General features: G+C 38.1%; 1 protein-coding gene across 3 annotated transcripts in view; it reads left to right on the top strand.

Moving 5' to 3' along the window:
- HHIP (hedgehog interacting protein) overlaps positions 1-15,860 on the top strand; it is a 99,978-nt gene that overhangs the window by 67,500 nt on the left and 16,618 nt on the right. For all 3 annotated transcript variants that reach the window (XM_054030881.1, XM_054030880.1, XM_054030879.1), the window contains exons 8-11: positions 916-1,037; positions 3,628-3,751; positions 4,553-4,683; positions 6,502-6,583. In XM_054030881.1, the coding sequence (XP_053886856.1) occupies positions 916-1,037; positions 3,628-3,751; positions 4,553-4,683; positions 6,502-6,583 (459 nt within the window). The remainder of the gene's footprint in view (positions 1-915; positions 1,038-3,627; positions 3,752-4,552; positions 4,684-6,501; positions 6,584-15,860) is intronic.

Below are 15,860 nucleotides of genomic sequence, written 5' to 3'. Positions count from 1 at the left end.
CTCAATTAACCACTGCAACTTAAAATGAAGTGTAGAGTAATACAGAGCAATGGCTGACAGGTTAAAAACGTGAAACCTTTTCTTAACAGAAAAAAAGGCAAGTAGAAAACAAACGGAAATATCTGATGCAATCTCAACAATAACAGAGCAGAGGGAGTCACATATTTTGTAGTTCATAAATTAGGGGCGGTAATATTAATGGGCAGGTCTACACTACAGCCTAAGTCGATATAACTTATGTCACTTAGTGGGGAAACATCCTACTCCAGCGCTACGTTGGCAGGAGATGCTCTCCCGCCTACATAGCTTCCACTTCTTGCCAAGGTGCAGTAATTATGCCAACAGGAAAGTGCTCTCCTGTTGGCATAGCATGTCTTCACCAGATGCCTTGCCCAGTAACATTTAAGGCCATGCTTTGAAAAACAGAAGAAATTCAATTTGGTTAAAAAAGGAGTTGTTCTTTGCTTCCTTTCTATGGTCCAACACTGCTATGCAATAAGAATCAAGTTGCATAGATTTGGTGAGCTTTACAGAATAAAGCCGGTTAGAGTACCAATAATTTCAAACATTATTCAGCAGTGCCCAATTCTTGGTGACAAATAGGAAAAAAGTCTATCCATTCTACAGAATATGTCATGAGGCATAGGGGGGGGTTGTAGCTGTAGTTTCGTTTTTGTTTTTTTGTCACAAAAGTATGAATGCTTTCTTATGCACACAAACTTATTTTCTTTGTGATCAGGGCACAGTGAATAATATACTCCACAAAAATATACAGACCACAAAGAGAACAGTCCTCCAAAATTTGACTTTTTATTCTATTAGTAAAGAAATAAGAGTCCATAAGAAGTACAACCAGCTTTCCCCTTGTGAGATCATGTCTTTTATGACTTTTCTAACATGCTTTTTGATGCACAGGTGTGCCGTGGATCGCCACCCAACAGATCTAAATATTAATTTAACAATACTTTGCTCAGACTCAAATGGAAAGAATAGATCTTCAGCAAGAATCTTGCAAATAGTAAAGGGGAAAGACTATGGTAAGTTTTATCCAAAACTATTATGACAAACAGCCTTCAAAAAGTCTGTGGAATAATGAATATGGTAGTATTGCCATATTAGCGTGTATTGCCATAGGAAAATAGAAAAAAACAGATAAAAAGGAATATTGTAAACTTAATAGGAAACCAATGAAAGACAAAGTACAAGCAAATAAAGGAAAGAAAAGAAAAAGATGTAAATGACTGAGGTCTGTTGTTATACATGTTTGTTACCATATGTGACTGCTTATAAAGAAAATTTTCTGAAAGATCAGGAAGTGATGAAAATGTATGCTTACTCATTCACATGTAACCTCTTAAGACACAGAATTTAAGTCTTAGGCAATGTGCCTCTTGTAATGGAGTCTAAATGAGAGGCAAAACAACAGAGCACAACTATGATGGGGTGACTAGGAGACGATAATGGGACTGAGGAGAGGCCAATTAACCAGATAGGCCACAGCTGAGGGGAATTAGGTGGCCTAAGAAATCCCCTGAATCAATATGGAGCAGGAACAGGTGGGGCTAGTATAAAACCAGGAATCTGGCAGCAAAAAGGGGCTGCAGTGAGGGAACGTGTAGCCACTCTTTGAACATTAGAGAGGGAAGGAAAGAAAACTAGATTGAGAGGGTGTAGGAAAAGACTCAGGGAAAGGGCAGCAAAGTTTAAGATGGTGCAGCCCTTGGCTGAGTAGAGGATCCCTGAGCTAGAGGGCAAGCCAGAGTTCCCTAATAGCCACTGGGAACTGGCACAGATGGGAAGATGGATGGTCTTAAGATGGGAAGATGTGGATGGGAAGACTGCCGGAGATAGTGTGTATGGAGGGACTTTGATATCTGGGAAGGGGAGGACTCTAGTGACCTGGCAGGAAGCCATGAAGCTAGAGCACCCTGAGTCACACACAGAGAGAGGTGGCAGAGCAAGCAAACAAGTTGCAGAAGGGGGCGTAGGACCTGGAAAGAGCTAATCCCCAAAGCAGCCAGGAGGAGGTGCCCTAGCAGTGAGTGGGACCCTGTTCCAACAATCAAATAGGGAAACTACTGAACACTGTTTAAATTTCAGTTAAAATGTTCAGTTTGGAAATGTACAATATAATATTACTTCACAAGTCATAACATGGCGCACAGTACATCGGGAAACTTGGATTTTAAAGAATTGTACATAATTTATTGACTTGGTGCTATTATTGCTAAATAAGTCTTTGAATTATATTTAATGTTAAAGTCTGATGCTTGCTGAGGACACTTGCAGGTACAGACAAAAGCCAGATGACCACAGCCCAGAGCTATCTTCTGCCTATGTTGAACATTTAACAGCTTCTAAATTCATTGTGGTAAAGAGTGGTAAAGTTCAAAGCAGTGACACTTGTATGGTATCAAGTACTGACCTAATTTCAGTCTTTAGACTGACCTATGTATACCCATTTCTCCCCCAATCTGTACTGTACTTTGAAAGTAGTACAGCTGAGCTGGCTCATGCAGTAGTCCACATATGTAATACAGTCACTTCAATTTTAGTTATTTCACATATTTGGTGTTGTCATTTTATGAATGCCAAGCCAAAGAAAAATGTGGTTTAAAATGGATTTGGTAAACCACTGCTCCAATGGAATTTTGACTGCATCTCTACCGTAGATCAAACTAAACAATATTGTGGTATGGAATTGTGTCCATCCAGAAGAACTTGCCAGAGCTTGTGCAGTGGTCAGTTGCTTAAATAAAAGAAAAAATCATAATTTTGCTTTCTCCCTTGTATAATTTCATCCTTTATGCTCATAATCTAACCTGGGAAATTCAGTCAACAAAGACTTACAAGTGGCAGTCCAACTGCAACAATATTCATGTAAAATAAAAATATCTATTGGCTGTGACTTTGATTTAAAATTACATAATCGTAACAAAATCTGAGCTTGGTTTTAACCTATGTAGTCTTTAAATATAGTTTAATTGCATACATAGGATTATTTACACATTAACATCGTTGAGAAGATTATCTGATATGATTTAACAGTGCAGTTCTGTAAGACAAAAAATGCATGTAACTGTTGTCAACCCTAGCAGCAGTATAACGGCCTCAGCCTAAATAAGAAACTACAGCCAGCAATACTGATGCATGATACTGAACAGTACAGGCTTATTGCATTAAGAAACTGACCTTAAAAGAAGGTAGCTTTGGGCAAGATTTTCAAAAGCACAAGTCCCGCTGAAAGTCAATGGGACTTGTACTCCTACATCCCTAAACCACCCCCTTTATTATTTATAATGCTGAAGCATAACAGATCCATTCTCTGGGTGAAATTCCAGTCACATAAAAGTCAATAGCAAGACTCCCATCAACTTCAATAGGATAGTTAGGATATGACCCCTTTGGCTCTATTCTTCTCTCAGCCTTAGGTTAGGCTATGTCCCTCTATGTTTATGATGGTGTTTTCTGGTTTCCCTTATACTCAATTTCCTGTCTTATATATCCTGTACATCTCAACATTGGTGCAATTTAAATGGCAATAACTTTTCTTCATATAGTATTTGCATAATTGTTCTTAATATATGAAATTGTATTTGATCTAATGCTATGGTAGTTCCTTTTTAGAGAGCGAGCCTTCACTTCTAGAATTCAAACCATTCAGTAGTGGACCATTGGTCAGTGGATTTGTATACCGAGGTTGCCAATCTCAGAGGCTTTATGGAAGTTATGTGTTTGGAGACCGCAACGGGTAGGTTTCTTAAAATCACAGTCTTAAAATATATTCACTTATGGTACATATAAAGCAACAATAATATTTTGCATGTTTGCATATTAAAGTAGTTCTGCCAACCTTTCAGTGTGGCAATGCCATAGAGAAATCCCCAGGTTTGGAAACAAGATAGGGACCACTACTTTCTGAGTCATGGCATTCTAATGAATAGCAGCAGAGGTGACATACTTGATCTCTAAAGGAGGTTGAAATGGAGATATTGATCCCAAATGCTCCTCAGGGACCCCCTAATCCACCCTGATTCTCCAAACACCTATGCCCATGCTTAACTTTTAAGTATACGAGTAGTCCCATTGACTTCAATGGATCAAGCATGTGTGTAAGTATTTACAAGATCGGGGTCTAACTGATTAACAGTGCAGCTTTGAATCTTGGTCTCATGGAAACATCAATGATAGAGAAAAAATAATGCTTTCTGGATGAATGGGTGCAGTCCTGTCTCACCAAGCAAGAGAAATGCTTAGTACCAATGTGCAAGAGAAATATAATACAAAGTATTTTCAGGATATATATATTTACAATACTTTGGGCTCAATTCTGCCACACATAGATACTAAGCAACCTGAGTAAGGATGGCAGAAGGATGAATGTTATGCTTTTTTTATATTTGTACAATGCCTGCTGGGAAACTATATTGTGATTAATTTTATAGAAATGTCCATGGAACTACTTACTGCAACTCCTTTTTATTATCTGGACATTTTAAGTTCTCTTTTCAAATGCTATATAACAGTTTGCATTGTATGTATTTGATTACAGAAATTTTTTAACGCTGCAACAGAGTCCTGTGACCAAACAGTGGCAAGAGAAACCTCTATGTCTTGGCAACAGTGGCTCATGTAGAGGCTTCTTTTCGGGACACGTTTTGGGATTTGGTGAAGATGAATTAGGTATAATAGAAAAACCTCTTATTAAGTTACAAAATAAATCTTACCAAAATTACATGCTGCACCATATAGTATTATAGTAGGTGTTTAATTGTATCAGTCTCTACAGCATAGCTTTTCTTTTCTTTTAAATTCTTTGACCAAGATTGCTATAGTATCGTCCCTCCTACTCTTTAGCATCTATGTAAGAAGCAACAGGGAGAGTGATCATGAGGTAGCAGAATGGGTGAAGGTCCCTATTTTCAATCTCTGCACAAACGCAGAGGGTATGAACTTAAGTGAAAGGCACAAATGTAGTTTAAGTTCCATGAGCATAAGACACACATCAAAAGGAGGTCAAGAATTGGATGAAAATATCTAAATGCCATTTATTCCTCCTGTTTCAGCACTTAAAATTCTCATTCATGCTAACTGGATTTTGCATAAAGACCAATGAGAGATTTTCTTAAATTAGTAATTGACTTATCTTTGCCTCTCAACACTCATTTAAATAATTAAGACAAGTTTCAGAGTAACAGCCGTGTTAGTCTGTATCCGCAAAAAGAAGAACAGGAGTACTTGTGGCACCTTAGAGACTAACAAATTTATTAGAGCATAAGCTTTCGTGGACTACAGCCCACTTCTTCGGATGCATATAGAATGGAACATATAATGAGGAGATATATATACACACATACAGAGAGCATAAACAGGTGGGAGTTGTCTTACCAACTCTGAGAGGCCAATTAATTAAGAGGAAAAAAAAAAAACTTTTGAAGTAATAATCAAGCTAGCCGAGTACAGACAGTGTGATAAGAAGTGTGAGAGTACTTACAAGGGGAGATAGAGTCAACGTTTGTAATGGCTCAGCCATTCCCAGTCCTTATTCAAACCGGAGTTGATTGTATCTAGTTTGCATATCAATTCTAGCTCAGCAGTCTCTCTTTGGAGTCTGTTTTTGAAGTTTTTCTGTTGTAATATAGCCACCCGCAGGTCTGTCACTAAATAATTAACTATGGAAGTTCAGTGCCATATTAGGATAGGACACTAGCCTTTCACCTTTAGAAATCTGACTTCAAATCCTGAATTTGGTGTAAAGGAAAAATGAGTTTGATGATTTCACACTCATGACATCAAAAGATCATTAACTCCATTGACACAATTGGCAGGAATGTCTTCTTAATAGATACTAAGGATTTGCGTGGCAATGGGACTGCAATTCAATAGGATGTTTGCACAGCATCTAGCTCTAGCTGATGCTATTCCTTCGCTTTTATGAACAACAAATGCATACACCACCACCTTTAGAAAGGAAAAACTTGGTGTTAGATGCTTTCTAGTATATATAGTTTTTAAATCATAATGGATATTTGTCAGAACAGCCCACAGGCAGTTAATCATCTTTGTAACAAAGAGCCTGTAATACATTGCACATATTCACATCACAAAAAATAATGTACATGTATATAACTCCATATTTCAATAGTAAAGTTATTGAGTGGGCAGATGAAATTCCCCCTCCTCTCCCCCCCCCACCCCCCAATTTTGAAGTTATGTCTAAATTTTGAAATTCAGAAATCTTCAACTAGCTCTATAAAATGTTAAAAGTGAAAAATTTGGTTTTAAATTTGCATGACAAAGTTTGTTTCACATTTCTAGTTTTAATTGGTAAGAATTGTTTCATACATGTTTTCAAACAGTACAATTACATTGTATTTTCCAATGATGCAAGATATTTATTTCATGAGGTTTTCATCATCTTGCAAATAGAGCTAGATGATAAGTCAGAGGTACAGCGTATTATTAAAGAACACTAATTTACTAGATCTATTTCTTTAACAGGTGAGGTGTACATTTTATCAAGCAGCAAAAGCATGTCACAGTCTCACAATGGGAAACTCTACAAGATTGTTGACCCCAAACGGTAAGCATTGCTTTATTCACATCACAGACTCAGATCAATCTGTTCTTAAGCAGTTTAATAAAAACAACTGGGGCAAAATATAAAATAAATACTCTGTGAAACAGAACAAATTATTTATGCTTCACTTTTCCGCGTAGCTCTGGTCATGTAATGCTTGAACAAAAACTGAGGGAAATTCTCAAGAGGCTTCCTAGCAGCAGATGTAGGAGCCACCAGCTGGTACACAAACACTCACCAAAAGTAACCACTATGAAGTATCATTTAAATGCTATAACATGATTTTTTAAACTCTCATGGGCAGCCTATATCTCATCTTCCTCAATCTCTGGATCTTACCCTACTGTAGCCTTGATGCTCATATTTTCAGAGTATTTGGGTAAATTTGTGTCAGCCTAGACTCCCATATTTACAGTAGAACCTTTTGAACCAATCCACATAGAAGATTCTGCTGGGATTCTGAATCATCAGTGCCTACAGCTGAGAATATACAGTACTCACTAGTGGCAGGACAACAAATTCTTCCTGTCTTAGTGACTGATGCCCAAGGCCAGCAGGTGTGCTGTGCAAAATGGTGTAGTATTCATATATGGAACTGGCTGACAATGACTATATGAGGAACATACACATTTCTCCCCAAAGCATTCCTTTTTTTCTCCTGTATGAGAGATCCCACACAGAGGAAGGACACATATGAGGGCAGATCCTCATTGATTTGCCAGCTGAGGATCTGCCCAATGGTTTCTAGAGATATCTCTGCCTCCAGGCAGTAATATGCATGGATTAACTTGCTGTCATCCACCTCTTCTCCAGGTAAGTTTGTACAATAAACAGTGCACCCCAGAATTTATCTGTGACCAGAAAAGCAAAGGCCATACAAGAACCTTCTGTTTCCCCACCACCAAATGAATACTCCAAATTGTGTCTGAAGACCTAAAAACCAGCAACTATTTCTAACAGGCCCCCAAATCCTACCCAAATGATTTATAAAACAAAATCCATAGACTCAATAAAATTATTCTGACTTGTGATAAAAACAGGGATGAAATTAAAATCACCCAAAAAGGTTTTCCGAGGTGTAATTAGCACCAAAGTTGTACATCAAAAATGAGAATTGTCAGACTCAAATGAACAAAAACATTGCCCAAGTTCTTTCTATACTACCCTATACACCAGTCAAAATATGAAGAAGCAAATCCCTTTACCCCAATTTCAAGTTCTCTACAATGCAACTACTTCCAAGAGAATGATAGGGGATCTGAAAACTTGGCACAAAACCCCTCCCTTCCATACACCAACGTCCTCATCATCAGGGGTACCAGGAGAAATGCAGTTAAAGGGAACTCACTTTAGTTAGAAAGGTGGCCTTTTCTTCCCCTGGCACCAGCAGCTTCATCAGACTAGGCCTGTGTCATATTAAGCCTCTTACACCTCCATCCTGCAAAAACATGCACACAGGCCACAAGATTGAACCCAATGGTAACACAAAAGAAAACAGGGCAACAACCATTGAACCAGTTGTACTAATTACTTTCACCCAACCATCCTTCAGAGAACTATTAGAATCATTCAGATCTGCCTGCTGCTTAGATCTACTTCAGCATATTTTCCTGTTCACATGAGGATAGTCCACATATTCATCATCTTTTTACTGCTCCTGTGAACAATTTGTCTTCTAACAAGAGTTGAAATTCTGAATGTTGTTGCTGGTACAGCACATGATAATGATGTGAATGTAGTAATAAATTAATTGCATTTAGAACTAGTGACAGTACAATTCTAAGGGTCTGTGATTATTATCCCACCCAGATATACTGCAATTATTTAGGAAGCAAATGCGAGTACAGTCTGTCAGTCAAGGTTATTATGTGTGTTTTATGTATGCTTTCTAGAATTAAAACATTTTTTTCCCCAACACAAATCTTGCTAGCCTCATTTTGATTGTTTAGTCTGTTGGTGTATGGGTTTAAGTGAATTTTTCACCTTAAATCCATTATTAGTATCCGGTTACAAGGGGCTGCCTTGATTGACCTTGGCTTTGTGTTCTTGTTGCCTTGTCTAGTAGGGTGGTCTCAAAATGACATACCTGAAAGGCCAGACCTCCCATTGCAGTGCTCCTGGTTAGGTAATTCATATGTGGGCAGGGGGGAAGATTTGTGTTTGGTTACTGGAGAAAGTAACCTGAGCGCTATAAACATTGTCCTTGTACATTGGCATACATTTGAAATTACGTGGATTGTGGCAAAGTACATAGTTTTTGGACAAAGGAGGGTTTGTTGTTTGTTTTTAACTATTATCATTTTAGGATTTTTTTTAGGTGAACTGGACTCAGTCCAGCATCTTGGCATGGCAGCATCATTACATTTTAAGCATTAGTTTTTCATTCATTGCTAGCATACTGGTGACCAGGTATGCATTTAAGAAAGTCAAAGCCTTTGAAAAATTTAATGTCTAATGCATCATTCAGGATATACATTTTCATCTCCATCAGGGCCGGCTCCAGGTACCAGCTTGTCAAGCAGGTGCTTGGGGCGGCCACTCCGGACAGGGGTGGCAAGTCCAGCTATTCGGCGGTAATTCAGCAGACGGTCCCTCACTCCGGCTCAGAGCGTAGGACTTCCCGCCGAATTGCCGCCACAGATCGTTTTTGTTTTTTTTTTTTGGCTGCTTGTGGTGGCCAAAACCCTGGAGCCGGCCCTGATCTCCATACAAATATCATTTATCATTTGTTTCTGATAGTGCCCACTTTGTGCTAGCTGCTTTACAGATACACACACACAAAAATGTAATCCATGTCGGAAGAGTTTTAAGTCTAAAATAGAAAACAAAGATGAAGTGTAAGGCAAATGACCATACCGTACAAAAAAAGTTGTCAAGATGGTTGCCTCTCAATAATATGTTTCACAATACAGTGCTGTGAAAGAGATGTTAGATATACAGACTATCCTAGTTACCCTCAATCTTGCAATTATCTATCAGCTGTTTCTTGTCAGCACCTTGGTAGAAGTGGGTATCAGGAGACATGTGAACATGGAGCAAATAGCAGCTTTGTTTATCAGCTCAGTGAGAACATTCCACATGGACAAACATAGCCAAATGCTGGGTATTGGCTACAAAGGAGTAACTCAGACATGCAGAATAAGCTTCCTCTGCCAGGGGGAATATGTTCTGTTCCCCATTCCTAGCAGCAGATCCACAAAATTACCTGCTACTGCTACCAACTAATGAAGTTACTCTTTTAGCCCAACTGGTAGAGGCTCAGAGTTTGAATATGGAGGAGATCTGAGGTTTTATCTCTGCTCACCATAATTGGAAGTCATTATATAACCAACCCATCTGGCAAATAAAATTTTTCCCCACCACTGTGACCTCACAAACAAATTTACAGTATCAACCATTGCAAAGCCCCACTTCAAAACCTCAAGCCATGTGGTCTCTTTAAAATTCTTCCACAATTGATTGTTTAGTCAACAGCAGAAGAAATCACCCTCGCATTAGGATGTGTGGAGAAAATCCAGCAACATATCCAATGGAGTCTTCTGACCTCACTTTCTAGAGTATGATTGTCTTACATGGCAGTCAGGCTGAGTGAAATCAGAGATGGTTCATTCAGAATTAAGGTATCAGATAATTCAACTTACTGTAACAGGACCTGAGAGTGTAGTTATTCTATCTGATCTATTTGAAGTGGTCTATTCTGGTTGAAGTTAGTGAGTCCTGAGTGAGGTTTGGTGATTGTGTGTCTGTGCAGAAGACGTAAGCTTGTGCTGGGATGGCAACATAGCAAACTTGCTAGGCAGAGGCCACTTCAGGCAGAAAGAACCTGAAGCCACAATCCTTCAGCTTACAAAATTAGTGTTACAAGGGAAAAGGCTGCAAGTGCAATAGACAGTCAACTCTCTATTTCTGATAGAAAAGACTGAGTAGGTAACCCTCACAGACTGGGGAACACAGCAAAGAGACATGCAATGAGTATCGAGGATTCTATTGTCAAATATTGTTAGCTGGGTATGCGGAGACAATGAGAACCATTTGGAGAGTTGCCTGCTAGGCACGCAGTGTTGTGCAGATTTCCTGACACATCTAGACAAACTTCTAGAAGGATGAGGAGGAGCCTGTGGCAGTGGCATATACTGGTATAAATGACACAAGGAGGTGTACAAGATTAGTTCCAGAAGTCAAAGTTGGATTATTAGGAAGGCTTAAGTCCAGGTCTCTATGGTATCTTTCTCTCGCATGCCTCTGGTTCCATGTGCTAGACAGGGGGAACTACAGCAGCTCATTGTACAAATGAGATTATGTGTACAGAGGAGATGGTCACATTGTAGGCACTAGGGAAGGGAGAGACTAATATGGAAGAGATCATTAAAATGGAACCAGACTGCTGGCAAGGAAAATAAAGACGGGTAAAATTAAACTTCTAATCAGAAGAAAACTGACAGATGCTGAGCTGCACACCAGTTGGGCAGAATCTCCTGGTGAAGATGTCAATATCAGAAGATACACTAGGTATCTAATAGGAAAGAAAAGGTCAGTAATTCCAGCTCTGCTAGAAGAAGGATGGGTTGAGGCTGGGGCATCCAATAAGATATTAGGATTTTAGAGAAAGAAGATATATAAAAATAGGCACACAATCATAATTAGGCTTGTTTAGATGAACGGTTAGCATGTGATACGCTGGGTGAAAATCTTCAGTGCTAGCATGCTGCACATTAACTGTCTGTGTGACTTGTACTACAGTACCCTAAAAGTTCCTAGTCCACTGTGATCTATTCTGCTTTGAAATGACAGTAAGTCAATATTACTTATCAGTATGGATGTATACCATATCAGAGTCAGGCATATCTGCACCCATACAAAAAGGAAGGAGACAGGCAATTTTAAAAAAATCTTATTAAAATGGCACTTGTCAAGAGATAATTGGATCCAAAGATTTACTTGTCACTAATATCAGCAACCGGAAGGTATCATAGCTAATGTTGTGCTTTCTTCATGCTTACAGGAAGAGGAGAATGATCCTAGCATTTACAGAAAAGTAAAACTTCAGCATCAGATATATTAGTTAAAACAGTAATTAAAGACAGAATTTCCTAGAAAAGAAAACTATGCCTCTCTAACCTATTAGAATTAGAGGGTATTAAGGAAAATATGTTGCCATGATATGAGAAGTTAAGTGTTGTCATGGATTACGACTTGATGAAAAGATAGAAAATAAGGCGTAGGAATAAATGCATACATTTTCAGTATGAACAGAAGTCAGTGGTGGGATGTCCCAAAGATCCATAGTAAAGCTGCATTGTTTATTTATTATCTGGGAAAAGGAGTCAACAGCCAAGTGGCAACATTTCTGGAGGACAAAGTTATTTAGGTTAATCAACAACAGAGAAAATAAGGAGAAATTCCGGAGGGACCTCAGAAAGTAGTGCTTGGTCAGCACAATGGCAAATGACAAGTGCTAGATAAAACACATTGGAAGGAATCATTTGAAGTATGTTCACATGTTGATGGTTTCAAATTAACTAATTCAAGGGAAGAAGTAGACATCATTATGGACAGTTGAATTAAAACATCTTTAAACATGTTCTGTGCTTGTACAACATCTAGTACTATGTGGTCCTAATCCATCACAGAGACTCATAGGCACTACCACAATACTACTACTACTACTAATAAAATAATAATTAACAATTAAAAATTAATACGTTAAATTGTGGAAAGTGCTCTGAAACCATTGTGATGAGTGGCTATGCTAGAAGGGCAATGAAAACGGTCAGACATATGGAAAGACTTCCACATACAAAGAGAGGATGTAAAAAACCCACTATTTGATGTGGATACAAGATTAATAAAAGGTGAAATATTGAGAAATATAAAATAAAGAATGGTTTGTGGTAGGTCATTTGGGCACTGCCCTTTGCCCTCATATTACAATAACCAAGAGACAGTCAATTAAAATAAACTGAAAGGCAATACATTTACAACTGATAAAAGGACTTTTGTTTATTTTACACAATGCATAATTAACCTATAGAACCCACTTCCAAAGATATTGTTGAGGCACAGAGCAGGATTCAAAAGAGCAAACAAACATGTATAGAGATAACATTATTTTTATTATCATAGTCATGGACCAGGACCCCGTTGTGCTAGGCGCTGTACAAACACAGAACAAAAAACACTCCGCCCCAAAGAGTTTATAATCTAAGTAGAAGACAAGTGACAACAGAAGGAGACAAACTATGAGGCAATATTGGTCAGCAAGAATGGCAGTGATCTCACCCCAATCATTGTCAATTTTTTTGTAGGTATCATCATCATCACTACGCTAGTTATGGATACTGCCTGCCCATCCCTCCTCCCCCCACAAAGAGAGGGAGAGAGAAAACAACTCTTAGACTATGTCTACACTATGGACCTTACAGCGGCAGAGCTGTACCCCTGCAGCTGAGCTGCTATAAGGTCTCCTGCGTAGAAAGCCAGTCTTTGCCAATTCATCAGTCAAAGTCTCCCGCCAATATAGTGCTGTCCACACCGGTACTTTTGCTGGTGAAACTTATATTGGTCAGGGGACTATTTTTTTCACATCCCTGCCTGACAAAAGTTTTGCCGACAAAAGTGCTAGTGCCGACAAAACCTTAAGTTCTTATGCTTCAGGACCTAAATCAAACATTGCCTTGGGTTAGAAAGAAACTCGCCAGACATAAGTATGGAAATCCATTTAAGGAAATCCATTCCTTCCTCTGAATCATCCAGTATTCGCCACAGTCTGATACATGATTCAACTAGACAGACAACTGTTCTGATCTAGTATAGCAATTCCTTAGTCCCTGTTTATTTTTGAAAAAGAGGGCAATATCTAATACCTAATCAGGTGCTCCATGGACTTTCAAGGAAGAACACTTCCCCATACATTATGATTAGGCTTCACAGTCCTGGACTACAACATGTCTGCAAAGCATTTTTGGGCCAAGCAGGAGTTGTTTTGAGTTGGACTGAGCTCCAAACTTGCTTAACCCTACAAACATGTTCCATTCAGTTTAGCATTCTTTTTTGACACTCTTCTGGGATTTATGATATCAAAAGAATATTTACAAATGAATTTATTGCAAACAAAGGCTTGTGTCTGGGGCGCTTTATGTCATTCAGGTGATTTGAAGCTAAGAGCTTTTCCTTAGCTGTTCCAAAGAACTTCAGCTGTTATATCTTTTAATACAACTGTCTCATATGTCAGGCATTTGCCATTTTCAGAAAAATGTAAAAATAATATTTAAATGTAGCATTCATGAAGATTTTGGTTAATGAGAGATGAGAAGAGAAATACAGTATTAGACCCATTCTCCAAACAAAAAGTCCACGTTTGATAGTTCAGACATATACTCTGAAAGCACTTATTAAAGCTGTCAACAAAATGAGCCATTTTATTGGTGAACCCAACCAGGTGGGCCATACAATCTCCTTCTATCCAAAAAGTTACTATCCCTCTAAGTCATTTAAGAGAATGGAAAGTCAGAATTAATGTCTAATTATATTTAGTTTAGTCTTAGAATGCAAAATTCTTATCTCATTTACCTAGCCACATGCAGTTACTATTCCCATAAGAGACACTAAAGAGAAATTAAAGCTCTTAGTAAATACCAGCCTAGAGAGTTTCACTTTACAGAAGTACACCACAAAAAGTCCTTTGTAACCACTATGGAAAAACTGAGGGTTTTTTTTTTAATCACAGCACAATCCACTGACTGTAACGGTTTTGTTTTCATTTTCTTACTGTTTCTAACATTGGGTATTAAGGAGCTTTCACTTTTTATCACTTTATAAGAAAAAAACAGTTCAGTTTATCTTTTGACTATTTTCTGAAGCCTGCAGGAAGCCAATTCCTCTGCCATCCCAAAGAAAGTCATACATAATAGAGCAGCTTTAGTCCAGTAAGCCAGTCTTTGCCAATTCATCAGTCGAAGTGTTATGCAAGTGGCCCCCTAAATTGATAAATTCCCACAGTGCCTGTTGACCCAGCTGCCAAGTGCTCATGCAGCAGGTGTTGTTTTCATGACCACCCTGACAGTAATACAAACTGTTTAGCAGTTGCATTGACCTCTTAGCTATTAACATTGATACAGGCTCCACTAGGGACTAGTTTTCAAACATGACAGAATTTCTTAAGACTAGAGGTCATGAACGAGTATACCATATAAGAATAAATTTTATAGGTTGCTGAGTTTAAATCTAAGAACAGTGAGGTTTTTTTCCACATTATTCCCATGTAGTAAATCTAGAGACAAGTAACGAGCTTCTGGCATGTCTCCCAGTACTTAAGGTATATTTTTATTTTAGAAACTGTACCTGAAGAGATGCAATATTTATTCTGTGACAAGTAGTAAATTATAATGAAACAAACTTATTTTCACTTGTAATTTGCCCTAGAAAAAAAAGCAAAGTTAGGATACTTTTTGCATTAATGTGTGTTTGTCCATCATTTTAATAACTAAATCTAATATTTTGGGGAAGTGAAATATTCTCCTATCCACATAGCAGTGAAACCCTTTGACATCAGAGTCAGGATTTCCCTATTCCTACAACAAACAGAGATGAATCTTTTGTTTGTTTTACTCACCAAGCATTTTAAAAATATTGTGCCAAATTCAGTCTTGATGGCACTGCATTCACTTCAGTGGAATTACATGAAAGCTGAATTTTGCCTCCTAAATTGGATTGCTCCATGTGTGCCTGAATAGAATAGCAACACACATTGCAATTAAGTCACTCACATTCTGCATGTGGTGGAACTATCAAGAGATTTATTAAAGATGCCATGAAATGAAAGATTTTAATGTGAATTTTAATTTATTAAAACATGGCTTATATTTGTATTCCTTAACTCGCATTAAATAATAACAGAGGTTACTCTTCTATTCCTAGTACAGTAATGCATATGTAAATTATTTTACTATCCCGATGTCTCAATTTGCTGAGTATGTCAGACCTTTATAAGACAATGAGAACCCCGAGACCAAATGCAGCTTTTATTCTATGCTCCATATATCTACAATGATTACACAGATTCATGAATGTATACTTTAACAAGCAAGATATCTAATATTGTACTGTTTATATGAATAGCTCTTTAAGATATAGAGTTTGAACAATTCTAGTTACATAATAATTAGCAGCAGCTTTTTTGGTTGACTTCCTAGGGGCCAAATCCTACACACAATCAGGTTACTGAGCTGTGCACTTAAGTGTTTTATAGGGATTAACGGGAGGAGTGAAAGACTCTTTCCCA

This window comes from Malaclemys terrapin, chromosome 5, assembly GCF_027887155.1.
Source record: "Malaclemys terrapin pileata isolate rMalTer1 chromosome 5, rMalTer1.hap1, whole genome shotgun sequence".
Lineage (NCBI taxonomy): Eukaryota > Metazoa > Chordata > Testudines > Emydidae > Malaclemys > Malaclemys terrapin.
Note: the sequence above shows the minus strand (reverse complement) of the source record. Positions and strands in the feature narration are given on the sequence as shown.